The sequence below is a fragment of the Nerophis lumbriciformis genome, linkage group LG18 (assembly GCF_033978685.3).
Source record: "Nerophis lumbriciformis linkage group LG18, RoL_Nlum_v2.1, whole genome shotgun sequence".
Lineage (NCBI taxonomy): Eukaryota > Metazoa > Chordata > Actinopteri > Syngnathiformes > Syngnathidae > Nerophis > Nerophis lumbriciformis.
In genome coordinates this window covers 34,981,427-35,007,810 of record NC_084565.2, presented here as the reverse complement: position 1 = coordinate 35,007,810, position 26,384 = coordinate 34,981,427, and the positions used below count along the sequence as shown (strand labels likewise).

General features: G+C 42.8%; 1 protein-coding gene across 7 annotated transcripts in view; it reads left to right on the top strand.

Annotated features, from left to right (window-relative positions):
- dab1a (DAB adaptor protein 1a) overlaps positions 1–26,384 on the top strand; it is a 291,492-nt gene that overhangs the window by 196,616 nt on the left and 68,492 nt on the right. For all 7 annotated transcript variants that reach the window (XM_061978209.2, XM_061978206.2, XM_061978208.2 and 4 more), the window contains exons 5-6: positions 16,991–17,122; positions 26,117–26,236. In XM_061978209.2, coding sequence (XP_061834193.2) covers positions 16,991–17,122; positions 26,117–26,236 — 252 coding nt within the window. The remainder of the gene's footprint in view (positions 1–16,990; positions 17,123–26,116; positions 26,237–26,384) is intronic.

The window sequence follows — 26,384 nt, the reverse complement described above, 5'->3', positions numbered from 1 at the left end:
ATTTAGTGTTGCCAATCAACTTATCCCCAGGTGCATGTCTTTGGAGGTGGGAGGAAGCCGGAGTACCCGGAGGGAACCCACGCAGTCACGGGGAGGACATGCAAACTCCACACAGAAAGATCCCGAGCCCAGGATTGAACCCAAGACTACTCAGGACCTTCGTATTGTGAGGCAGATGCACTAACCCCTCTGCCACCGTGAAGCCCTAATTTTTACCTATTTGGGTTAAAAATATTTTTTGCAAACCAGTAATAATTATCTGCAAATGTGCTGTTGTTGAGTGTCGGTGCTGTCTAGAGCTCGGCAGAGTAACCTCGTAATACTCTTCCTTATCAGTGGGTGGCAGCAAGTAGCTAATTGCTTTGTATATGTCGGGAACAATATGCAGACGACAGCGTGCAGGTAAAAAGGTATCTAATGCTTAAAGGGGAACATTATCACAATTTCAGAATTGTTAAAACCACTAAAAATCAGTTCCCAGTGGCTTATTATATTTTTCGAAGTTTTTTTCAAAATTTTACCCATCACGCAATATCCCTAAAAAAAGCTTCAAAGTGCCTTAACCATCGTTATAAACACCCGTCCATTTTCCTGTGATGTCACATAGTGAAGCCAACACAAACAAACATGGCGGAAAGAACAGCAAGCTATAGCGACATTAGCTCGGATTCAGACTCGGATTTTAGCGGCTTAAGCGATTCAACAGATTACGAATGTATTGTCTATTGAGCCATATCGGTTTGAACCGTATGCAAGCGAAACCCACGAAAACGACACGACAGCCAGCGACACGGGAGAAAGCGAGGACGAATTCGGCGATCGCCTTCTAACCAACGATTGGTATGTGTTTGTTTGGCATTAAAGGAAACTAACAAATATGAACTAGGTTTACAGCATATGAAATACATTTGGCAACAACATGCACTTTGAGAGTGCAGACAGCCCAATTTTCATCAATTAATATATTCTGTAGACATACCCTCATCCGCGCTCTTTTCCTGAAAGCTGATCTGTCCAGTTTTGGAGTTGATGTCAGCAGGCCAGGGAAGCTAGGGTCGATATTATTCTCTTGATCAGCTTCGGTGGCATAAGGGACGGTGTGAGCCAAGACATCCAGGGGATTTAGCTCGCTCGTCTGCGGGAACAAACTGCCGCCATTGCTTGCCGTGCTACCGAGGTCCTTTGTCCCTGAATTGCTCACACACTCCGGCAGATTCAATGGGGGTCTGGCGGCAGATTTCTTTGACTTTATCGTTGGAAATGCATCTGCTTTGAGTGTCGCAGGATATCCACATATTCTTGCCATCTCTGTCGTAGCATAGCTTTCGTCGGTAAAGTGTGCGGAACAAACGTCCAATTTCTTGCCACTTTCGCATCTTTGGGCCACTGGTGCAACTTGAATCCGTCCCTGTTCGTGTTGTTACACCCTCCGACAACACACCGACGAGGCATGATGTCTCCAAGGTACGGAAAACAGTCGAAAAAAACGGAAAATAACAGAGCTGTTTGACTCGGTGTTTGAGAAAATGGCGGCTTGCTTCCCGATGTGACGCCACGTTGTGACGTCATCGCTCCGAGAGCGAATATTAGAAAGGCGTTTAATTCGCCAAAATTCACCCGTTTAGAGTTCGGAAATCGGTAAAAAAAAAAAAAGGTCTTTTTTCTGCAACATCAAGGTATATATTCACGCTTACATAGGTCTGGTGATAATGTTCCCCTTTAAACCAAAAATAAACAAAAGGCGAGTGCCGCTAAGAAAAGGCATTGAAGCTTAGGGAAGGCTATGCAAAACGAAACTAAAACTGAACTGGTTGCAAAGTAAACAATAACAGAATGCTGGACGACAGCAAAGACTTACAGCGTGTAGAGCAGACGGCGTCCACAAAGTACATCCGTACATGACATGACAATCAACAATGTCCCTGCAAAGAAGGATAGCGACAACTTAAATAGCCTTGATTGCTAAAACAAAGCAGGTGCGGGGAATGGCGCTCAAGGAAGACATGAAAAATACCAACAAAACAGGAAAAGCCACCAAAATAGGAGCGCAAAACAAGAACTAAAACACTACACACAGGAAGACACCAATAAACTCCAAATAAGTCAGGGCGTGATGTGACAAGTCGTGACAGTACTTTGAGACAAGAGCTATAGTGATGCATGCTTGGTTATGGTTTAAATTCATATCCAACACTTGCAAGAACAACTTTTTATTGTCAATATCGGCAACTGAGTTTAGTTTTGTTGTTTTCTGCTGATGGTGTGCCTACGCATTTTTTCAATGAAAAAAATGTGCCTTGGTTCAAAAAAGGTTGAAAAACACTGTACTAGTTTTTTGACAACAGGCCATAGGGGGCGCCAAAAATGTCCCTTACAGTCAGTGCAAGCTAGACGCCCCTGCTGCACCTGCCTTTATTAGCCCAGGCGCTAAAGCCTGAGATTTACACCCCGACAGCATGTATCCCCGCCGTAATTCAGAGATGCGGCGTCCGTATGCGTCAGGCGGGACACGGTGACCAGTGGCCTCCCGCACGGCGGCCATATTTCAGGCGGACAAGCTCATCCCCGGCGGCGCGATTCTTCATGCCTCTTTTTATGTTCGTCATCGGTCTTTGTCTCGTCCCTCCCCCCTTTACCCGGATCGGACCCTCTTCGGCAAAAAGATGGAGCCAACCGGAGCAGGGACGAAGACGTGAAGTGAAGACACAAGGGGGCGACGGCGTGGTGAGGGACGGGCGAGCATATGTCAAAGTAAAGCTCCCCATAGGGAGACTTTGTCCTCTGTCGCCGCACATTAATATTAACTATCGCGATACGCTGTCCTGACTATCAGTACTAATGGATAGCCGGGCGCAGTGAGGGACGGCCCCAACGACTCTGCTGAGGTTCACGGATCTTGACAGTCTCATTCCCGTCCCGTGCATCACTCAGCCAGATGGGCGGATGGATGCGCGGCGCGGGCAAAAGGGAAGGATGGATGGCCGCTCTCCTGGAGGAGAGGAAGGTCGTCCGCAGAGAAGGAGGAAGGTGGCGCCTGAGACGGAGGGGAAGAGGAGAGGAGACATTAATCTTCACAGAGGCCATCGTCCTCTCTCTGTCTGCCTCCGCCTTGCTCAGGAAGAGCTTGCGGTTTGCAATCAATTGATTGAGTATTAAGCCAGAAATATTTAATATGTAGAAATCCATGAGTGTGACCTTTGGCCACACTTAAGGAAAAATCATTATGGTCACAGGATAGGAAATTGAAAATGTAAGAAATGAAACATACGTGTAGTAATGTGACTTTTGACTTAAGTACATCAAGATTCTACGCCAGACCTGAGCAATTATTTTGACTGGGGAAGAAACGTCTCTGGGGGGCTGTTTATATATATATATATATATATATATATATATATATATATATATATATATATATATATATATATATATATATATATACACATACCTGCCAACTACTCCGGTTTTCCCGTAATTAGTACGGTTTTCATCAACCTATTCCGGGTTACGGTTGCAGTGATAAAAAATACGGTTTTTCATTAATTAAAAAAAAATAAAAAAAATAAAGTTTTATTCACGAAATCGCGTAAAAACAATGACAATCGACACTGCTTCCCGTAACTTCCTATCGAGCCATTCCGAATGCCATGCGTGAGGCTATTTATAGCACCGCTGCCAAGCACGAGGCACCTGTTGCCATTGTTTCCAAACGAGCGAACGATCATGGAATCAGCCGGAGAAAAATCGCAAACCAGTCTTAAACCGAAAAGAAAACTGCAGTCATTCCGTGAAGAATATTGAAAAGCCTATCCGGGAATAATTATCCGTTCCAAAAAGGGTGAAAACTACGCGAATTGCACCTTGTGCAGACAAGATTTTTCGATCGGACACGGAGGAATTAGCGATGTAAAAGACCACGTTGGGACAAAAAAACACAAGTCTAATGCCGTTGCTTGCGATACAAGTGGAAAACTTTCAACGTTTTTCGTCGCCCAAACAGATTCTTTGGATGTGATAAATGCCAAAGTTTTATTTACGGAGGCAATAATTGAGCATGGACTTCCAATCGCACTGGCTGATCACAAGGTTGACAGGATAACTGGCATTAACTGTCAAAATAATTTCAAACTATTGAAGTTAGCTTACAGAATAAACATGTCAATCAACCCATATGATTTTTGCTGTAATATTTTTGTTTTGAAAAGTCACTGTGACTGATAGAAAAGTGATGGTTTTAGCAACATTTTAACCTGTCTGAATGCTAATAATCATTTTGCGTCGGGCCCTGAACCCCCCACCAGGACTTTGTCCTGGACCTACCGGGGCCTGCGGCCCCTGGACCCTGGCTACTAGGTTTTTCTGATTTCAAAAGTTGGCAGGTATGTATATATATATATATACACACAGTACTAGAGATGTCCGATAATATCGGACTGCCGATATTATCGGCCGATAAATGCTTCAAAATGTAATATCGGAAATTATCGGTATCGGTTTCAAAAAGTAAAATTTATGACTTTTTAAAACGCCGCTGTACAGAGTGGTACACGGACGTAGGGAGAAGTACAGAGCAGTTGCGTCTCCCAGTCATACTTGCCAACCCTCCCGATTTTCCCCGGGAGACTCACGAGCTTCAGTGCCCCTCCCGAAAATCTCCCGAGGCAACCATTCTCCCGAAATTCTCCCGATTTCCACCCAGACAACAATATTGGGGGCGTGCCTTAAAGGCACTGCATTTGCGTGCCGGCCCAGTCACATATCTACGGCTTTTCACACACACAATTGAATGCAGTGCATACTTTCTTAACAGCCATAAAGGTCACACTGATGGTGGCCGTATAAACAACTTTAACACTGTTACAAATATGCGCCACACCGTGAACCCACACCAAACAAGAATGACAAACACATTTCGGGAGAACATCCGCACCGTAGCACAACATAAACACAACAGAACAAATACCCAGAACCCCTTGCAGCACTAACTCTTCCGGGACGCTACAATATATATATAAAAAAAAAAGAATTTGCACTATCTTGGCATTCTCTTGATGGGCTTTAAGAGGTAGCCACCTGAAAGGGTTTTCACTTCACATGTGTGCTTGGAGCTCATCGAGAGAATGCCAAGAGTGTGCAAAGCAGTAATCAGAGCAGAGGGTGGCTATTTTGAAGAAACTAGAATATAAAACATGTTTTCAGTTATTTCACCTTTTTTTGTTAAGTACATAACTCCACATGTGTTCATTCATGGTTTTGATGCCTTCAGTGACAATCTACAATGTAAATAGTCATGAAAATAAAGAAAACACATTGAATGAGAAGACGTGTCCAAACTGTGCTTTGGTCCCCTTTTTCAGGCACACTTATACAAAAACACACAATAATGTCTGATAGAATGCTCAAAACGACAAACCACCTCAAAACAAAAAAAATAATTTTACGTTTTTTTTACTGAAGGAAACACCTAGAATGTACATGAAAATGTAGAATTTGGGAGCTACAATTCTAACTGCAAACGATAAAACATTGAATATTTACAGATTAGGAACGTTAGTCCTCTTTTTATCACCTCTGTAGACCCCCTCCTTGATTGACATCTTTCACAATCAAGCAAAACGCAACAAAAAATTTTTTTTTGTTTTAGTATGTTTTTTGTTTGAGGACAAACATGACACAAACCTTCACAATTGTCAGAAAGCTCACTGTTTAATATGTGTGTGTGTATGCTTCACTGATGAGAGGATTTGGTGAACATGGTTTTGTCCTACTAATTTCGGTGGTTTGTGAACTCACCATAGTGTGGATTGTGACACAACAGTTTGTTTACATGTAAAATCTTCCGCTCCTTCTTTGTCTCATTTTGTCCACCAAACGTTTTATACTGTGCGTGAATGCACAAATGTGCGCTTTGTTGATGTTATTGACTTGTTGGAGTGCTAATCAGGCATATTTGGTCAGTGCATGACTGCAAGCTAATTGATGCTAACATGCTATTTAGGGTGTATGTACATATTGTTATATGTATGTACATACTCGTTTGTAGGTATATTTGAGCTCGTTTAAAATCCTTTACTTTGATCCTCTTTGTATATAATTTAGTTTTGCATGTCTCATGACACATTATCTGGATGTAATATTGGCTGCATTTCAGATAGTTGTTTGTGTGTCATGTTGTTCCAGACCACAGCAAACATTACCTAGCTTGCCAAAGATTGTAATAAATCTGCCGTTTCCTTTAATTTGGACACACACATCTATTCATTCAGCCATTAAAAGCCAGTAATTTCCAGGAGTTATCTCACTATTCTGAGTAGCCTTTGATTTACTAATGGTTTCTAATGTAAAAATGTGTAGAAAAAATATTAAATTTCAATATTTCTGTCAACAAAGATTTGCTTCAGCCTGCGACACGTAGTCATTTTGATAGTAGGCTATTATAACTAATATAGACACTTACATCATGTGTTGTCTTCATTATAACACTTATATACGGCTTTTAATTTTTTGCGGCTCCAGACAGATATTTGTATTTTTGGTCCAATATAAGGCAACGTTTTGGGTTGCCGACCCCTGGCCTAAAACTATTGTGACGTAGTCCCTATGATTACCTACAGTATATAACACGTATATCACTCAATAGTGCAGATTCCAACTATTTAATTATTTTCTGTAGTTTAAGACTTACAGTAATTTAAAAATGGCACAGCACATTCCTTATTTTGATGTTAAAGGTTGAAAAAACATTGGAAACATTTGGTGGGCCGGATTATATATATACTTCACATGCAGTTGGCTTTCAGGCCCCCAGCCAAAGTCTTTCGATGCGGCCCCCAATCAAAAATTTTGGACACCCCTGAACTAGGGCTGGGCGATATTGGCTTTTATTAATATCTCGATATTTTTAGGCCATATCGCGATATACGATATATATCTCGACATTTTGCCTTAGCCTTGAATGAACACTTGATGCATATAATAGGGCGCATTAAAGGAGTCATATTATTATTATTTTTCTAAATGGAAAACACTTCCTTGTGGTCTACATAACATGTAATGGTGGTTCTCTGGTCAAAATGTTGCATAGATGATGTTTATGGGGCCATGTCCTTTGCTATGTGACAAGTTACTGCGGACGTTATCTCCTTGTGTTTGTGACTGTTTTTCATATGGTGTTGATCTGTAAATAGAAGACGTCAGGCTCATTTGTCAGTGCAGGTTGTTTCGGCATTTTTTTGGGTGTGGCACCGGCCAGAGATGTTAACGTGCGGAGTTTCAAGCACTCTTCATTCTCTCGCTGGTGACTTTTTAAATGAAAGAACAAATTAGTAGTGCTGCTACCAATGTTCCCTCTTATTGTTCATGTGTGTGAGCAAACACAAAAACTCCCTAAGCATTCAGTGGAGCACATGTGAGCAACATCACACGTGGCAATACCAGCAGCACACCTGTCTCAAACCAATCTTTTATAATAACACTCAAATGAGAGGAGTCATTTTCATGAGATTATTTTGTAATATTAGTGATTTGGCCCACTTGTAATGAAAATAAAACAAATCTTGTTTTTCATAAGCTATGGATTAGTATTGTACCAGTGTTTCCCACACATTCATTTATTTGTGGCGGCCCGCCACGAAAGAATTACGTCCGCCACAAATGGATTTTTCGGCTTTTGACTCGCTCGACCGCTCATAAAAGCAATGGGACTCTGTCTGTGAATGTACCTTGTAGTTACAACTCCGGTGCAGTAGGTGTCGGTAGCCTACTGTGCATTGTAACTCCGCCAATAGCACTTAATTCACCTGGTGGGCCAGAAGAAGAAGACGAAGACGGACGGACGGAATCAAAATACGAGGGTAATATAGGTTATAGGTAGATAGGTTATAGCTGCATCGCTCGCGGCTCGTCATATATTTAACGTTAATCCGCGATTTCACCGAGCGTTTCACTGACGGTGAGTAGCCTGACGCTGCTTCATTAACACCGCCGCTGTTTGACTCGGGGGCCGGGGCAGACGCACGTAATAACAATCACCTGTTTTCATACCGACGAGCTAACGTGTCCAGGTTATAACCCTGTTGTCAATAAACACACGTGGAGACGGTGCTTCAGATACTACATTAATACTCAAGCTAAAATGTCCGCTGTCCACTGCAGCATGTCAATCAATCAATCAATCAATCTTTATTTATATAGCCCTAAATCACAAGTGTCTCAAAGGGCTGCACAAGCCACAACGACATCCTCGGTACAAAGCCCACATACGGGCAAGGAAAAACTCACCCCAGTGGGACGTCGATGTGAATGACTATGAGAAACCTTGGAGAGGACCGCATATGTGGGTAACCCCCCCCCTCTAGGGGAGACCGAAAGCAATGGATGTCGAGTGGGTCTGACATAATATTGTGAGAGTCCAGTCCATAGTGGATCCAACATAATAGTAAGAGTCCAGTCCATAGTGGGGCCAGCAGGACACCATCCCGAGCGGAGACGGGTCAGCAGCGCAGAGATGTTCCCAGCCGATGCACAGGCGAGCGGTCCACCCCGGGTCCCGACTCTGGACAGCCAGCACTTCATCCATGGCCACCGGACCTGTGCCCCCCCCCCTCAAGGAAAAGGGGAGCAGAGGAGAAAAGAAAAGAAACGGCAGATCAACTGGTCTAACAGGGGGGCTATTTAAAGGCTAGAGTATACAAATGAGTTTTAAGATGGGACTTAAATGCTTCTACTGAGGTAGCATCTCTAATTGTTACCGGGAGGGCATTCCATAGTACTGGAGCCCGAATAGAAAACGCTCTATAGCCCGCAGACTTTTTTTGGGCTCTGGGAATCACTAATAAGCCGGAGTTCTTTGAACGCAGATTTCTTGCCGGGACATATGGTACAATGCAATCGACAAGATAGGACGGAGCTAGACCGTGTAGTATTTTATACGTAAGTAGTAAAACCTTAAAGTCACATCTTAAGTGCACAGGAAGCCAGTGCAGGTGAGCCAGTATAGGCGTAATATGATCAAACTTTCTTGTTCTTGTCAAAAGTCTAGCATCCGCATTTTGTACCAACTGTAATTTTTTAATGCTAGACATAGGGAGACCCGAAAATAATACGTTACAGTAGTCGAGACGAGACGTAACGAACGCATGAATAATGATCTCAGCGTCGCTAGTGGATAAAATAGAACGAATTTTAGCGATATTACGGAGATGAAAGAAGGCCGTTTTAGTAACACTCTTAATGTGTGATTCAAAGGAGAGAGTTGGGTCGAAGATAATACCCAGATTCTTTACTGATTCGCCTTGTGTAATTGTTTGGTTGTCAAATGTTAAGGTGGTATTATTAAATAAATGTCGGTGTTTAGCAGGACCGATAATCAGCATTTCCGTTTTCTTGGCGTTGAGTTGCAAGAAGTTAGCGGACATCCATTGTTTAATTTCATTAAGACACGCCTCCAGCTGACTACAATCCGGCGTGTTGGTCAGCTTTAGGGGCATGTAGAGTTGGGTGTCATCAGCATAACAATGAAAGCTAACACCGTATTTGCGTATGATGTCGCCTAGCGGCAGCATGTAAATACTAAAGAGTGCAGGGCCAAGAACCGAACCCTGAGGAACTCCGCACGTTACCTTAACATAGTCCGAGGTCACATTATTATGGGAGACGCATTGCATCCTGTCAGTAAGATAAGAGTTAAACCACGACAAAGCTAAGTCTGACATACCAATACGTGTTTTGATACGCTCTAATAAAATATTATGATCGACGGTATCGAAAGCAGCGCTAAGATCAAGAAGCAGCAACATAGATGACGCATCAGAATCCATCGTTAGCAGTAGATCATTAGTCATTTTTGCGAGGGCTGTCTCCGTAGAGTGATTTGCCCTGAAACCGGATTGAAAAGGTTCACAGAGATTGTTAGACACTAAGTGTTCATTTAGCTGCTGTGCGACAATTTTTTCGAGGATTTTCGAAATAAAGGGAAGGTGGGACACCGGTCGGTAGTTTACCATGAGGTCAGGATCAAGGTTAGGTCTTTTGAGCAGAGGATGAATAACCGCTTTCTTGAATGCTAGGGGAACAGTGCCAGAGGAAAGTGATAAGTTTATAATATTTAGCACTGATGGACCTAATAATACAAAAAGCTCCTTGATAAGTTTCCCAGGAAGTGGGTCAAGTAAACATGTTGTTTGTTTTATCCCACTTACACGCTGTAATAGTTCCTCTAATGTTATTTCATCAAAAAGAGAGAGACTATTTTGTATTGCAGTATCCGTCGTAGATACAGTTGTATCTGTGTTCATAGAACCCAGTTGTAGCTGGGATGCGTTGTCTTTAATCTCCTTTCTAATGAGTTCAATTTTCTTATTAAAGAAATTCATAAAGTCATCTGCCGAGTGGGTGGAGCTATTGGGAGGAGTCCCTTGTTGGGTTAGCGATGCTACTGTACTAAACAAAAATTTAGGGTCGTTTTTGTTGAGGCGGATGAGATTTGAGTAATATTTAGCTTTAGCTAAGGTAAGCATGCGTTTATACGATATTAAACTATCACTCCATGCTTGATGGAAAACCTCAAGCTTGGTCGTGCGCCATTTGCGTTCCAACTTTCTACATGATAATTTATGAGCTCTGGTTTCCTCTGTAAACCATGGGGTGCGCCTTTTAGGGGCCCTTTTTTGTTTTAGCGGTGCTATACTATCAATGGTTTTGCGCAGGGCATTGTCAAAGTTGTTAGTGAGGTTATCAATAGAGCCGACATAATTTGGGAATGGTGCCATTACCGAAGGCAGTAGGTCAGCAAGAGTCATCGTTGTGGCGGCATTAATGTTGCGGCTGCTATAGCAGTTATTATTATTATTAGTTTGTTGACAATGAGTCAGAACTTCGAATTTTATAAGGTAATGATCGGACATTACTTTAGTATACGGGAGTACCATAACTTTGGAGGTGGTGACACCCCTGACCAGCACTAGATCTATCGTATTGCCGTTGCGATGCGTAGGTTCATTTATTATTTGTGTAAGACCACAGCTATCAATTATAGTCTGGAGCGCCACGCACTGAGGGTCCGATGGGGTATTCATATGGATATTAAAGTCCCCCATTATGATTATATTGTCTGCGTGCGTCACTAGATCAGCAACGAACTCTGAGAATTCATTAATAAAGTCCGAGTAGGGCCCTGGGGGGCGGTAGATAACAGCCATATCGAGAGGCAGCGGTGCGACAGACCTCATAGTAAGCACCTCAAACGATTTGTATTTATTATTTAGGTTAGGGGTAAGGTTAAAGTTTTCATTGTATATTAGTGCGACCCCCCCACCCCTTTTAAGGGGACGGGCAATATGCGCATTCGTATAGTTAGGAGGAGATGCCTCATTTAGCGCAAAAAATTCGTCTGGTTTGAGCCAGGTTTCGCTAAGACCAATGACGTTAAGATTGTTGTCTCTAATGACCTCATTAACTAATAACGTTTTGGGAGACAATGATCTTATGTTTAAAAAGCCCATATTATAAGTATTGGGCTGTTTTGACGAGTTTTTGTTTAAATTATCCGTAGTAGAAATATTAATAATGTTGCGTTTATTATACGTAGTGCACTTTAAATAGTTTCGACCATATCTAGGAATTGATACGACGGGAATTTTCAGATTGTTTGCTTGATGCTGCGATCGACTGAACGCATCATGATTTGCCACCTCAGTAGAATGCATATCTACCCCGGACACATTCACAACAGAAAACACATTATGTGAGTTGTGTGTTATTCTAAGAAAATTGCTATGCGTACAGGAATTATCCAGCCTGGCGCTGGCTAGTTCTAGCTTAACTGACTCCTCACCCGGACTAGCAGGCTCTGTAATTGCCTGTGACCGGGCTTGCTCTAGTGTAGTTAGTCAAATGTGACTTAAACAGTAGTCTATATTCTTAGACAGGATGATGGCGCCTTCCTGGTTAGGGTGAAGGCCGTCCCTCATCAGCAAGCCTGGTTTGCCCCAGAAAGAGGGCCAATTATCAATAAACGTTAGTCCCTGTTGTCTACAGAAGCTAGCCAGCCACTTGTTAAGCGAGACTAATCTGCTATATCTCTCATCATTGCCTCTCGCAGGCAGGGGGCCAGAGACAATTACTCGATGCCTGGACATCATTCTAGCGAGATCACAAGTCCTGGCTATGTTTCTCTTTGTAATCTCTGACTGTCTCATTCTAGTGTCATTGGAGCCAACGTGTACAACTATATTCGCATAACTAGTGGTGCGATTAGCCTGTCGTACGTGTTTACTAGGCCTGTTGCGAGTTAGCTCCCTAAGATTAGCCTGTATGTCAGGTGCTCGGGCCCCCGGGATGCACTTAATTGTGGCTGGTTTGCTAAGCTTTATGTTTCGGGTGATGGAGTCCCCTATGACTAAGGTGTGGTGCCCGGTAGACTGGGGTGTAGGACTAGCTAAAGAGCTAAATCTATTATGCGTCTCAACCGGTACACCGTAGCTTGTAGGCCGCTTAGGACTGCTACAGGCTGGGCTAGTTAGCTCGCTACAGCTAACGCTAGCAGATGTGTCCGCAACATCTAAAGTTACGAGATTACTCTGCTCTAACTGGCGGACACGGCCCTCTAGCAGAGCCAGCCTCTCCGTGAGTAAGGTGCAAGACGCGCAGGAAGCCATACTCACGGTGTTTTCTGTCACCGAGTGAAGTTCCTGCTGTCTTCCGAGAAGTCCTGGTCACGGTGTGCAGGAGTAGACTCCTTCTGACCGGCGCCCGGCGACGCCTTTCTCCGCGCTAGCTTCGTTAGCTTAGCAGCTAGCTGCTAGCTAGCTGCGGGAGGGGTGGAGAGACAGAGATCGGGTGATTTGCAAGTTAAATAGTACTACTAAATATGTTGAGAAAGTAATAAAGAAAGCTGCAGAACAATTTAAAAGCACACAAATAGAACGATACTTAGCTTTTTCGAAACAGCGAGCAGTCAGCGAGCAGTCACGCACGGTGAACCGGAACCGGAAGTTGCATGTGAATGCAATGAAAAGAATAAAATCTGAGCCAACCAGCTGTTAAAATGTTGTCCAGGTTAATGTTTTGGCCATTATGGCGCCCCATAATACACCTGCTGTGATCCTGTTTTTATGTTTTTATGTTTTTATTAATTCTATTTTAATTATTTATTTTTTATCGTGTTCTGTTTGTGTTGTGTTGTGTTTGCTCGGTACTCGTTTTATCTTTTAACCTGCTCATTGTACAGCACTTTGGCTACCCCTGTGGTAAATTTTAAATGTGCTCTATAAATAAAGTTGATTTGATTTGATTTGATTAAAGGCCCTTCATTTCAAGATTTCAACTGTGATCGGGCTTTAAAGAGGTGGCTGACCTGTTCAGATGGGTGTAACTGCTACTGGTCAAATAATGTGAAATAGCATTTAATTTTACATGTATGCAATGCCATTTAAATGTAATTATAGATAATAATAATAATAATAATAATTACTGTGTAGTGTTGTGAATAGTCAACGGGAAGGATTTTAGTAAGATATAAGCAATGAGCACTACACAGCCAGAAAAAAACCTAGGCAGGACAAGTAAAAATATTGGGGCAAGTAGATTTGAGAAGTCGGGCAAGTAGAAAAATTAGGGCGGAGGGAACAGGTGAGACTCAGCAAACACTGAAAAATAAAGCAGGGTCAGATCAGAAATGCACTTTTCTCATGAAAAGGGTCCTAATTTATATTCTAATGTGCCTTATAGAGAGGACCACGACAAAACATAGAGCGACTAGCTCCAGTGCGACCTGTTCAGCAGCAGCAGGAGGAGGAGGAGGAGGTTGACTGACTGTGGCAGGACACCTCTGCCTCTGTTTCACTTTATGTTGCTGGTAAATAATATGGTTGTAGTAGTAGGCTAAAGTTAAATTATTTAGTATGCACTAATTAAAGGGGCAGAGCTTTAAGAGACATTTTAGCTTTTATATTTTATAAGATATATTTTTTGTAAGAACCACAATTAATAAATATATTTCAGTGAATAACTAATTGTTCAAATCTGTATATAAATATGTACATAAAGTGTTGTAATTATATTCCAACTCCGCGTTCTTCTTGGTCATCGCCGCTGCCGCCGCCACCCCCACCCCCCGACCACACCACCACAAATAGATGCCTGCCCTGTGGGAAACACTGTGTACAATATGTCTGGGTGGGGTCCTGATTTGGGAATCATTTGTACCCCTTTCAGAGATCACATTTAGTTCCCCTTAAACATCCTCATGTTGCACAATGAAATGTAAGCATAGGATGAAGTGTGCATTCCTGTAACTTTCTCTAGTAACAGCATTCCATGATTAATAACAATAAATTAACATTAATAATAAATGACAGTAGAATAAGCACACGTATGACTGAAGAGTCATAGTGTAACTTTGTGTGGTGTTTGACTTGTCCGACTTTTTGTGTGGCCATAAACGCACCAGTGGCTTAGTGCTATGCGTGTTGGTGACAGATGACAAGTTGCTTTTGGCCTGCTTTGTACGGCAGAAAATGACTAGTTTTTCGAGATAGAAGTTTTTTACTCATGTTTTTGGTGTGGTTATGGCCGCATATAAACTGTTTTGCTCAATAAAGTGATCGATATAATTCCTGTCCTCGAAGCATCTCGATAGACGTTACAATAATTGAACGGTGTTGACGAACACCGTTAGGGCCGCTCTTTGTCACTGTCACTCAGAGTTGCATTGCAAAATTACACAGAATAAATTATGTGTTTATTTTGTTTAGAATTCAGATGGGTTTGATTTGGTGCGCAGAGGACGCTTGAGCAGTGCGCAATTGCGCAGGCGCGCACCTTAGAGGGAACGTTGGCTGCTACCTTTTGTAGCAACGCTTCTGCTGCATACTTTGCATATTACTGCTGAATATCTTCCCGCTTGAAGCCAAACTACCGCCAGATGATGGACCCCGTGCTGTTTTTTTTGGGCATTAATTGTTCTTCCTCCATTTGTGATCAGTTTCGCACCTTCTCTTGTATTGTCACTCGCTCCACTTGTACCACCTGCCTCAGCTAACGTTAGCCATGCTGCTACCTCTCTGCTGGGCGAGGGCGTGTGACGTTACACGCGCGACAGTATGTGACGTACGTATGTAAGAAGGTGCGCTTGTTTTATGTCTCTGTGAGAAGGAGAGACTAGAAAGAGTGAGAAGAGCCTGTAGTGTAATGCCTGCAGCTAAATGCAACTGCGTGGCAACTATACTCCGATATCACGATATAATCATTTTCTATATCGCACAGAGGCAAACGCCCAGCCCTACCCTGAACAATAGTTTGTATTTACATTTTTTTTATAAGGTGTTGCCTATGCCGCACCTAAGCCACTTGGGGATGATTGACATCCTTTTTGAGTTCTAAGACATACATTTCCAATGTAACATTTGGGAAGAGGCCACCGCCTTCCTCCGAGTGTTCCGTCGTTACCACGACGACTAAATTCATCATGCACTTCTGTCACCCCGGCAGCCTCCAAGAGATCGTGCAACACCACCTCCCTGCTGCCTCGGTGTCACTCTCAGGTCACTGAGCAGGAGCTGATAAGCATGACTCCAATTATCAAATATGAATGACTCGTTAAGAATGAGTAGCAGGTGTGTGCGTGTTAATGTGTGTGTTATGCTCCCAGCATGCATCTGGCAACAACATTAGGCGTAACTTTCAGCGCCGTCGCGTGTTTGTGTGTTGAGCGGGGACATGAGACGTAGGGAGTCAACACAACGCCATCTGCCATGGGCTACGCCAGCGTGGCGCCCCCTACTGAGACTACAGTGAAGAGGCCGGGACATGCGAGAAACCGTTTAAAAAGGCTCACAACGTCCTCCTTTGAGGACGCTTCATTGACACATGGACTTTTTTCTTCTTTTCTACTCCCAACAGGAATTTGGAAAGAATCCTTTGATTTTGAATAGCATCCATTGATCAGCGACCACAACTAGCTTGCCACCCATTTTGGGTCTGATCCCATCACAACAAAAACCCTAATGATTGTGCCTGTTTTTGAAATCCTTCTAGACCAGTGTTTTTCAACCTTTTTTGAGCCAAGGCACATTTTTTTGTGTTGAAAAAATCCGGAGGCACACCACCAGCAGAAATCATTAAAAAACGAAACTCAGTTGACAGTAAAAAGTCGTTGTCGCAATTGTTGGATATGACTTTAAACCATAACCAACATCACTATAGCTCTTGTCTCAAAGTAGGTGTACTGTCACATCACGCCCTGACTTATTTGGAGTTTTTTGCTGTTTTCCTGTGTGTAGTGTTTTAGTTCTTGTCTTGCGCTCCTATTTCGGTGGCTTTTTCTCTTTTTTTGGTATTTTCTTGTAGCAGTGTCATGTCTTCCTTTGAGCGATATTTCCCCGCTTCTACTTTGTTTTAGCAATCAAGAATATTTCGGTTGTTTTTAATCCTTCTTTGTGGGGACATTGTTGATTGTCATGTCATGTTGGGATGTACATTGTGGACGCCGTCTTTGCTCCACAGTAAGTCTTTGCTGCCGTCCAGCATTCTGTTTTTGTTTACTTTGTAGCCAGTTCAGTTTTAGTTTCGTTCTGCATAGCCTTCCCTAAGCTTCAATGCCTTTTCTTAGGGGCACTCTCCTTTTGTCAATTTTTAGTTTAAGTATTAGACACCTTTTTACCTGCACCCTGCCTACCGCTGTTTCCGACATCTACAAAGCAATTAGCTACCGGCTGCCACCTACTGAAGAGTATTACACGGTTACTCTGCCGAGCTCTAGACAGCACCGACACTCAGCAGCAACACATAATTTGCAGAGTATAATTACTGGTTTGCAAAAAATATTTTTAACCCAAACAGGTGAAATTTGATCATCTCCCACGGCACACCAGACTGTATCTCACGGCACACTAGTGGTTGAAAAAAACTGTTCTAGACCTCTTTACTGCCCTTGGTTTTAGACTTACAGTATTAAAAAAACATATACGTCTTTATGTGGGTCTCTTTTCAGGTCCTGCAACACCACCATGCGGTCCACGAGATCTCCTACATCGCCAAGGACATCACAGACCACAGAGCCTTCGGCTACGTTTGCGGCAAGGAAGGCCACCATCGCTTTGTGGCCATCAAGACCGCACAATCGGTAAGCAGTCGTTTTTGTGCGTGGGAGTACATCTGTGCGCTTTGTTTGAAGACATTTTGTTATTGTTCACTAGCCTAATGTATAATTTATCAGGCTCTTCTCTCAATAGCGCAGACCTCTTGACATTTAGACGAGGACCTTTGCACAGCAGCTCCCATTCCACTGCGTTGTTTACTTTGCTTTGTGTCTTTATGTGAGTGTTAAATGCTGCACCAAATGCGCTCTATGTGATATCTAATACTCCCTTTCGGAGCTCTTGTTGCACCCCTGTGATCCGTTTGGATCCAGCTGGCTCGCTCGGCAGCCGCATCGATTTCCCATAGTGAGTCGATGAGACTTTGAGTGTGTGTCACCAGCTCTAATGGCACATCCATCCTCCGAGCGCTGCTCTTTGACTCAAACAGTGCCGTCACACACACACACACACACACATACACACGCATGCACGCCTTATTACAGCATAGATCAGAGATCACAAAATTGGATGTCACCATACGCAACCCCGTCAAGCCGCCATCCGTCAACCTTAGCTGACATTTACCTGACGTGTGCCCGAGTAAAAGTAAATACAAATGGCTACTTTTATTCTAAGGCTTTGACCTCCACAGTAAGTAAGTACATTTTATTTATAAAGCGCTTTTCACAGATAAAATCACAAAGCGCTGTAGGTGAAGTAAAACAACAATTCAATTAAAGGGGAACATTATCACCAGACCTATGTAAGCGTCAATATATACCTTGATGTTGCAGAAAAAAGACCATATATTTTTTTAACTGATTTCCGAACTCTAAATGGGTGAATTTTGGCGAATTAAACGCCTTTCTAATATTCGCTCTCAGAGCGATGACGTCACAACGTGGCGTCACATCGGGAAGCAATCCGCCATTTTCTCAAACACCGAGTCAAATCAGCTCTGTTATTTTCCGTTTTTTCGACTGTTTTCCGTACCTTGGAGACATCATGCCTCGTCGGTGTGTTGTCGGAGGGTGTAACAACACGAACAGGGACGGATTCAAGTTGCACTAGTGGCCCAAAGATGCGAAAGTGGCAAGAAATTGGACGTTTGTTCCGCACACTTTACCGACGAAAGCTATGCTACGACAGAGATGGCAAGAATGTGTGGATATCCTGCGACACTCAAAGCAGATGCATTTCCAACGATAAAGTCAAAGAAATCTGCCGCCAGACCCCCATTGAATCTGCCGGAGTGTGTGAGCAATTCAGGGACAAAGGACCTCGGTAGCGCGGCAAGCAATGGCGGCAGTTTGTTCCCGCAGACGAGCGAGCTAAACCCCCTATCGACCCTAGCTTCCCTGGCCTGCTGACATCAACTCCAAAACTGGACAGATCAGCTTTCAGGAAAAGAGCGCGGATGAGGGTATGTCTACAGAATATATTAATTGATGAAAATTGGGCTGTCTGCACTCTCAAAGTGCATGTTGTTGCCAAATGTATTTCATATGCTGTAAACCTAGTTCATATTTGTTAGTTTCCTTTAAAGCCAAACAAACACATACCAATCGTTGGTTAGAAGGCGATCACCGAATTCGTCCTCGCTTTCTCCCGTGTCGCTGGCTGTCGTGTCGTTTTCGTCGGTTTCGCTTGCATACGGTTCAAGCCGATATGGCTCAATAGCTTCAGTTTCTTCTTCAATTTTGTTTTCGCTACCTGCCTCCACACTACAACCATCCGTTTCAATACATTCGTAATCTGTTGAATCTCTTAAGCCGCTGAAATCCGAGTCTGAATCCGAGCTAATGTCGCTATAGCTTGCTGTTCTTTCCGCCATGTTTGTTTGTGTTGGCTTCACTATGTGACGTCACAGGAAAATGGACGGGTGGTTAAAATCAGGCACTTTGAAGCTTTTTTAGGGATATTGCATGATGGGTAAAATTTTGAAAAAAACTTCGAAAAATATAATAAGCCACTGGGAACTGATTTTTAATGGTTTTAACCATTCTGAAATTGTGATAATGTTCCCCTTTAAAACAACAGGGGCAACATCATAAAAAGGATACAAAGTAGATTAAAAATGAAAGTTAAAAGGTGCATTAACTAAAAGCTTTACTAAAAAGAGAAGTTTTCAAATGTTTCTTAAAAGTGTCGACACAGTCAAGATTACGGGGAGACTGGTGCAAGTTGTTCCGGAGCCTGGAATGCCAGGTCTCCACAGGTTTTAGAATGAGTTTTTGGGATCTTTAGAAGACCCTGGCCTGAAGACCGGAGATAGGGGCATAACAAGTCAGTGATGTTCTGAGGGGCCCCACCATGCAACGCACGGAAAGTATTGTGTTTGTATTTGGAAACAGAAAAATTAAAAAAAAGATTCAAATATTGCTTAATGAGTAATTATCATTTCATTCATTTAATCAAATATCTTTGATACACTTATATTCATATTCATATTCATATTATTATCCATCCATTTTCTACCGCTTATCCCTTTTGGGGTCGCGGGGGGTGCTGGAGCCTATCCCAGCTACAATCGGGCGGAAGGCGGGGTACACCCTGGACAAGTCGCCACCTCATCGCAGGGCCAACACAGATAGACAGACAACATTCACACTCACATTCACACACTAGGGCCAATTTAGTGTTGCCAATCAACTTATCCCCAGGTGCATGTCTTTGGAGGTGGGAGGAAGCCGGAGTACCCGGAGGGAACCCACGCAGTCACGGGGAGAACATGCAAACTCCACACAGAAAGATCCCGAGCCCGGGATTGAACCCAGGACTACTCAGGACCTTCGTATTGTGAGGCAGACGCACTAACCCCTCTGCCACCGTGATGCCCCATATTATTATTATTATTATTATTATTATTATTATTATTATTATTATTGTAACTGTTATTTTTGTTGTTATAATTGTCATATTATTATTATTCTATTATTAATCGATAAATAATAATTACCGTACCATACCAGCTTTATTCATGGAGCCCTTTCACTTTCATCACAGATGAAAATAAAGGGCTGAACACCAAACTATATTACACTTAGGGAAAGCTTTAAGACAAAAACGCATAAAAACAATATTTGAAAGCAGAAGTAAAAACTCACGTTCAAAATGAATATGGTCAGATGAAATATGATAAGAAACAGCGAATAAAAATTAAAATGAGAATTTTTAAAAAGTTCAAAGCTTCGGTCTAGTCCAGGGGTCGGCAACCCAAAATGTTGAAAGAGCCATATTGGACCAAAAATACAAAAACAAATCAGTCTGGAGCCACAAAAAATTAAAAGCTATATTACATACAGATAGTGTCTCATGAGAAATAAATTGAATTAAGAGGACTTAAAGAAAACTAAATGACCTCAAATATAGCTACAAATGAGGCATAATGATGTAATATGTACATATAGCTAGCCTAAATAGCATGTTAGCATCGATTAGCTTGCAGTCATGCAGTGACCAAATATGCCCGATTAGCACTCCACACAAGTCAATAACATCAACAAAACTCACCTTTGTGCATTCATGCACAACGTTAAAAGTTTGGTGGACAAAATGAGACAGAAAAAGAAGTGGCATAAAACACGTCCTAGAAAGTCGGAGAAAGTTATACATGTAAACTAACTTTGGTGAGTTCAAGGACCGCTAAAATTAGTAGGACAAAACGGCGCTCGCCAAACACTCGAATCAGTGAAGCATGTTTAATAAACAGTGTGCTTTATAACAATTAGGGAGGTTTGTGTCATGTTTGTCCTCCTACAGAAACCATATTAAAACAAAACAATGTTTTTTTCCCCGTCATCTTTTTCCATTTTTCATATATTCTTAAAAAAGCTCCAGAGAGCCACTAGGGCGGCGCTAAAGAGCCGCATGCGGCTCTAGAGCCGCGGGTTGCCGACCCCCGGTCTAGTCTAAAGGCCGATGAATAAAATTTGGTTTTAATATGGGTTATAAAATAGACAAAGATAGGGCGCTGTGTTACATGAATATGTATAATTATTTATCATTAATATATATATTTTTTTTTAGTAATGTTTTATATTTTTTGGTTTTAACATTTTCCAATGCGTCATCTTTTGAGGTAATGCCACTCCAGTCCTCTTGAGGAGATAGTGAGTCGGTACTCATGGAGTCTGCTCGGCAACAAAAACTTATTAGTAAATAGTGTTTTGTTTTTTGTTCAATTAATTTAATCAAAAAATTTTTTTAATTGTAAAAAATAACTTGCTAAAATACATACTGTTTTTTTCATTTTATCATTAATACTAATTTCCTTTCGACCTTTTTAAGTAGATTTTTACATTGACATTTAACATAATACAATATTAACAAGGATCATTTTAGCCTCAACAGGCTGCATGGCGTTTTATTTAATACATTTTCATCTAAATATTTTTTTCTAACGAGGCGACCGTTGTCAAAGCTTTGTGAAAACTCCGCCATCCGCCAATTGTCGGTTCTGTGCTTCTTCCTCCCTCCTTAAAAGGGAGTCATTGGGAACGAGAGCTGGCATGAAGAGACTGTAGGAATATGTACTTTCAAAGGCGAGGCGATGTGAATCTGACAGAGTGACAATATGTTTCGCTGTCAGGCCCGGTAGGAGCAGACGTTCAACCAGCCCCCCCACTACCACCTCAGGCGTGTCTGTCAAGAGCGATGCGAGGCGCGGGAGGAAAACCGTCTTGCGGAACGCCGGCGTTAAAATAGAGCTCCGCTTTATGCGAGGCGGCGTTCCGTCTGTGAACTCCGGTTGCACTACACAAAGCTGGCAGTCAATAATTGATTAGGTCTGAAACTCTTGCCGTACTCCAAGGCTGCTTCTGGTTATTGGGTGACAGTCGATATAAGTGCTGAGCATTGGGAGAAGTCTGTTGGAGAGTCTGAGATTCAGAGAGGCAGTTAGACCCGGAGGAAAGTGATGAAGTTCCTAGAGCGACTGCTGTGTCTTTGTTTGCTCACTGGAAACAGCTTTGTTTGAAGAATTCCGTCTGACAGTGACAATGTCTGACACATCAGTTGTTGTCTCTAACAAGGATCTCAATTTGAGGCTCGGCTTTCTGCACCTGCAGCTGAAATATCGAGACTTGAAAACCCATTAGAGAGAAAAGTGCTGATTCGTGACACAGCGACAGAATCTTCTTCATGGCTATGATGTAAAGACTACATAGTCAATGGAAGACCATCGTGTGACTCGTAGAGTCAACTACCGCATTGGTTATCCGACTAAACTTCACCAAGTACGATGCCGAGAGATATTGCTCTGAACTGTGTGAGTGAGTGAGCGACCGGGTAAAAGTATCTTTTTAAGATAGTTGGTTGGTCAGTTAGTGAGTTATTTAGTCGGTTTGTTGGTAGTTAGTTGACTGAGTGAGTTAATTGATTGTTCATTGATTGAGTTTTTCGTCAGTTGGTGAGTGAGTCAGTGAGTGAGCTGTTGACTTAGTTGGCTACTGGTCAGTGAGTACCGTATTTTTCGGAGTATAAGTCGCACCGGAGTATAAGTCGCACCTGCCGAAAATGCATAATAAAGAAGGAAAAAAACATATATAAGTCGCACAAACTATGAAAAAACTGCGACTTATAGTCCGAAAAATACGGTAATTGATTTAGTCGGTGAACGAGTGAGAGCTTTAGAGTTAGTCTGTTTTAAGTTGGTTGGTTGGTTGGTTAGTTAGCTGGCTAAATTTGTATTTTTTTTGGTTGGTTAGTTGGTAGTTAATTGACTGAGTGAGTTGATTGGTTGGTTACTGATTGAGTTTTTAGCTGGTTGGTGAGTAAGTGAGTGAGCTGTTGATTTAGTTAGCTAGCTACTTACTTGGTTGCTTGAATTGTCAGTAATAGAGATGCGCGGATAGGCAATTATTTCATCCGCAACCGCATCAGAAAGTCGTCAACCATCCGCAATCCACCCGATCTAACATTTGATCAGAACCGCATCCGCCCGCCATCCGCCCGTTGTTATATATCTAATATAGACGATGCAAGGCATTAGTGAGGTTATAAAGCTTTTGCCTGTTAAAGAAAAGAGACTGATCCAATGCAGCATTCGCGTGCCACGCTGTCACGACCCAGACGCACACCAGTGCGCAATCATATGGGAGCCGCGCTGAGCGCACCTCCAAGCGCGTCTCGCTGCCGGCGACGGCCGGGTATATGGGCCCGACGCTCCAGCGCCATCCATTTTCAGGGCTAGTTGATTCGGCAGGTGGGTTGTTACACACTCCTTAGCGGGTTCCAACTTCCATGGCCACCGTCCTAGCTGCTGTCTGTATCAACCAGGGTGAGCCCCACCCCTTTCGTGAGCGCACTGCGCGCGGAGTGACCCCTGTTACGCGCCCCCAGCAACAGGGGTGGCGGGCAGGTAAGCTGCGCGGGCGGAGCGCGCGGAGTGACCCCTGTTACGAGCCCCCGGCCACGGGGGTGGCGGGCAGGTAAGATGCTTACCTGCTGCGCGTGACGCCGGCCGCGGCGAAGGCGGACGAGGCGGGGTGTCGGTGCGGTGGTGACCCTGGACGTGCGTCGGGCCCTTCTCGCGGATCGCCTCAGCTACGGCTCCCGGTGGGGCCCTCTCGGGGGAAGGGGCCTCGGTCCCGGACCCCGGCGAGGCGTCGGAGGCCTTCTCCGCTCCGTAAAAGTGTCCATCTCTTTTTTTTTTTTTTCTTCTGTTGTGGCATATGCTGCAGGTGCCTGCTCGTTTTTCGTATGTGGGTAACAACATTTAACTACCGTATTTTCCGCACCATAAGGCGCCCTGGGTTAAAAGCCGCGCCTTCAATGAACGGCATATTTCAAAACTTTGTCCACCTATAAGCCGCCCGGTGTTGTAAGCCGCATCTAACTGCGCTAAAGGAATGTCAAAAAAACAGTCAGATAGGTCAGTCAAACTTTAATAATATATTAAAAACCAGCGTTCTAACAACTCTGTTCACTCCCAAAATGTACGCAAATGTGCAATCACAAACATACGTATATCAACATGGACAGAGCTGCGTGAAAAAAGCCACCCGGCCTCTTCGCGTAAACTTAAACTTACCTTAACCACTCGCTCATCTTTTCTTCATCCATCCCTTCGAGTTAGCTTTTATGATGACGCCGGCTGGAAAGGTCTCTTTTGGCAAGGTCTTCCTTTTGAATATCACCATGGGTGGAAGTTTCATTAGCATGGCAAGCTAGAACCACAGTGAAGGATGACTTCTCATTCCCTGTGGTGCGAATATTCACCGTACGTGCTCCCGTTCCACAGTGCGTTTCACAGGAATATCAGTTGCTGTGAAATACGGTAGTAATCCGTGTGCGGATGGAGAGATTGCGTCTTTTCATGAACCAGATCCTTGTCGCTTTGTAGGAGCCATTTTGTGGTCTTTACAGATGTAAACACACAAAGGAAATGAAACGTACGGTGATATCCGCGCGCTTTTTCTTCTTCTACGCGGGCGGGTGGTTGCTTACAGTAGAAGAAGAAGCGCTTCCTGTTCTATGGGGGCGGGTGCTTACCTTGGCGGTTGCTTGCGTAGAAGAAGAAGCGCTTCCTGTTCTACCGGGAAAAAAGATGGCGGCTGTTTACCGAACTTGCGAGACCGAAACTTTATGAAAATGAATCTTAATATTTATCCATATATAAAGCGCACCGGGTTAAAAGCCGCACTGTCAGCTTTTGAGTAAATTTGTGGTTTTTAGGTGCGGCTAATAGTGCGGAAAATACGGTATGTATATATATTTCCGAATTGGTTTAACTGCCACCCGCCTGAATCTATTTAAAATCTAATTTTTTTAAATTTCAATCGCCCGACCCGACCCGCTGATAAAATCTAATTTTTTAAAATTTAATCCGCCCGATTCGCGGATAATCCGCGGACTCCGCGGTTGTGCCCGCAAACCGCGCATCTCTAGTCAGTAATTTATTTATTTAGTCAGTGAATGAGTGAGAGGTTTAGAATAAGTCAGTTTTAAGTTTGTTGTTTGGTTGGTAGTTAGCTGGCTGAGTTAGTTCTTTTTTTTTTGGTTAGTTGGTTTACAAGTTGATGGGTAAGTGAGTATTTTTTTTGGTTGGTTAGTTTGTAGTTAGATGGGTAAGTGAGTATTTTCTTTGTTGGTTGGTTAATTATCAAATGTGAGTTATTTAGATAGTTGGTTGGTGCGTGAGTGAGCTAAATTATTTACGTGGTTGATTACTTAGTTGGTGAGATAGTGACTGATATTTTTACTTACTTGGTTGGTTAGTTTGTTAGTTAACCGAGAGAATTGGGCTTTTGAGGTTTTTCCCTAACCCGGATGTGGGTTCAGATCAGGGGATATTGTTGTGGTTTGTGAAGCCCTTTAAGGCATTTGTGATTAGGACTTTACAAATAAACTTTGATTGATTGATTTATTGATTTATTGGTTGATTAATTGAATTGGTCTCTTGATTACTTACAGGCTATACATGATTTTGTTATTTGTTCAGTTGGTTGATGTTTGACTGTGTTCGTGAGTTAGAGAGCTGACTAAGTGAGTTGGTAGGAGGTTGGTTGAGTGAGTGAGTTAGCTAGTTGGATGACTGACTGAGTAATTTAATTTGTCGGTTGGTTGGTGAAAGTTATTTATTGCGTGAGAGTTACTTTTTTGGTTTTAAACGCAGTTGGTGAGTTTGTTTTAATTGGTTGGTTAGTGAGTGAGTCAGATGAGTGGGTTAGTCAGCCCATGACGGAGTGAGTTAGTTAGTCAGTGAGTGAATTAGTTAGGTACTTATTTACTTGCTTTGTTATTTTTTTAAGTTGGTTGGGTGGTAAGCAAGTTAATCAGTTGAATAATGAGTGAGTTGGCTGAATAAACATGTTACTTGTTGATGGAGCAAGTTAGTTTGCTTGAACAGATGTGTTAGTTGTCAGAGATAGTTATTTGATTTATTTCGTCAGAAAGTACAACAAAAAAAATCCAATTGTTGGGAAACATATTGCATTTCAGCTTTGACCTGTATTGTTTGTGTTGGGAGAGCGACACAAGCTGTTACATTATCTCGTGTGTGTGGTGTTTTGAGATTAACTGTCTTGTCCTCCCAGGCGGAACCTGTGATTCTGGACCTGCGGGACTTGTTCCAGCTCATCTACGAGATAAAGCAGAGGGAGGAAATGGAGAAGAAGGCCCAGAAGGACAAACAGTGTGAGCAGGCCGTCTACCAGGTACTTCCATTGCCTCGTCTCTTTATAGGCCGCCATAATTACTCTTGTCTGAGACACCTTTGACATTGAAACGCTGCTAAACTTGGAACACATTGAGAGGCTTCTGCCAATTGTACTTAATTCTCTCTGTCTGATGATTGCCAAATAT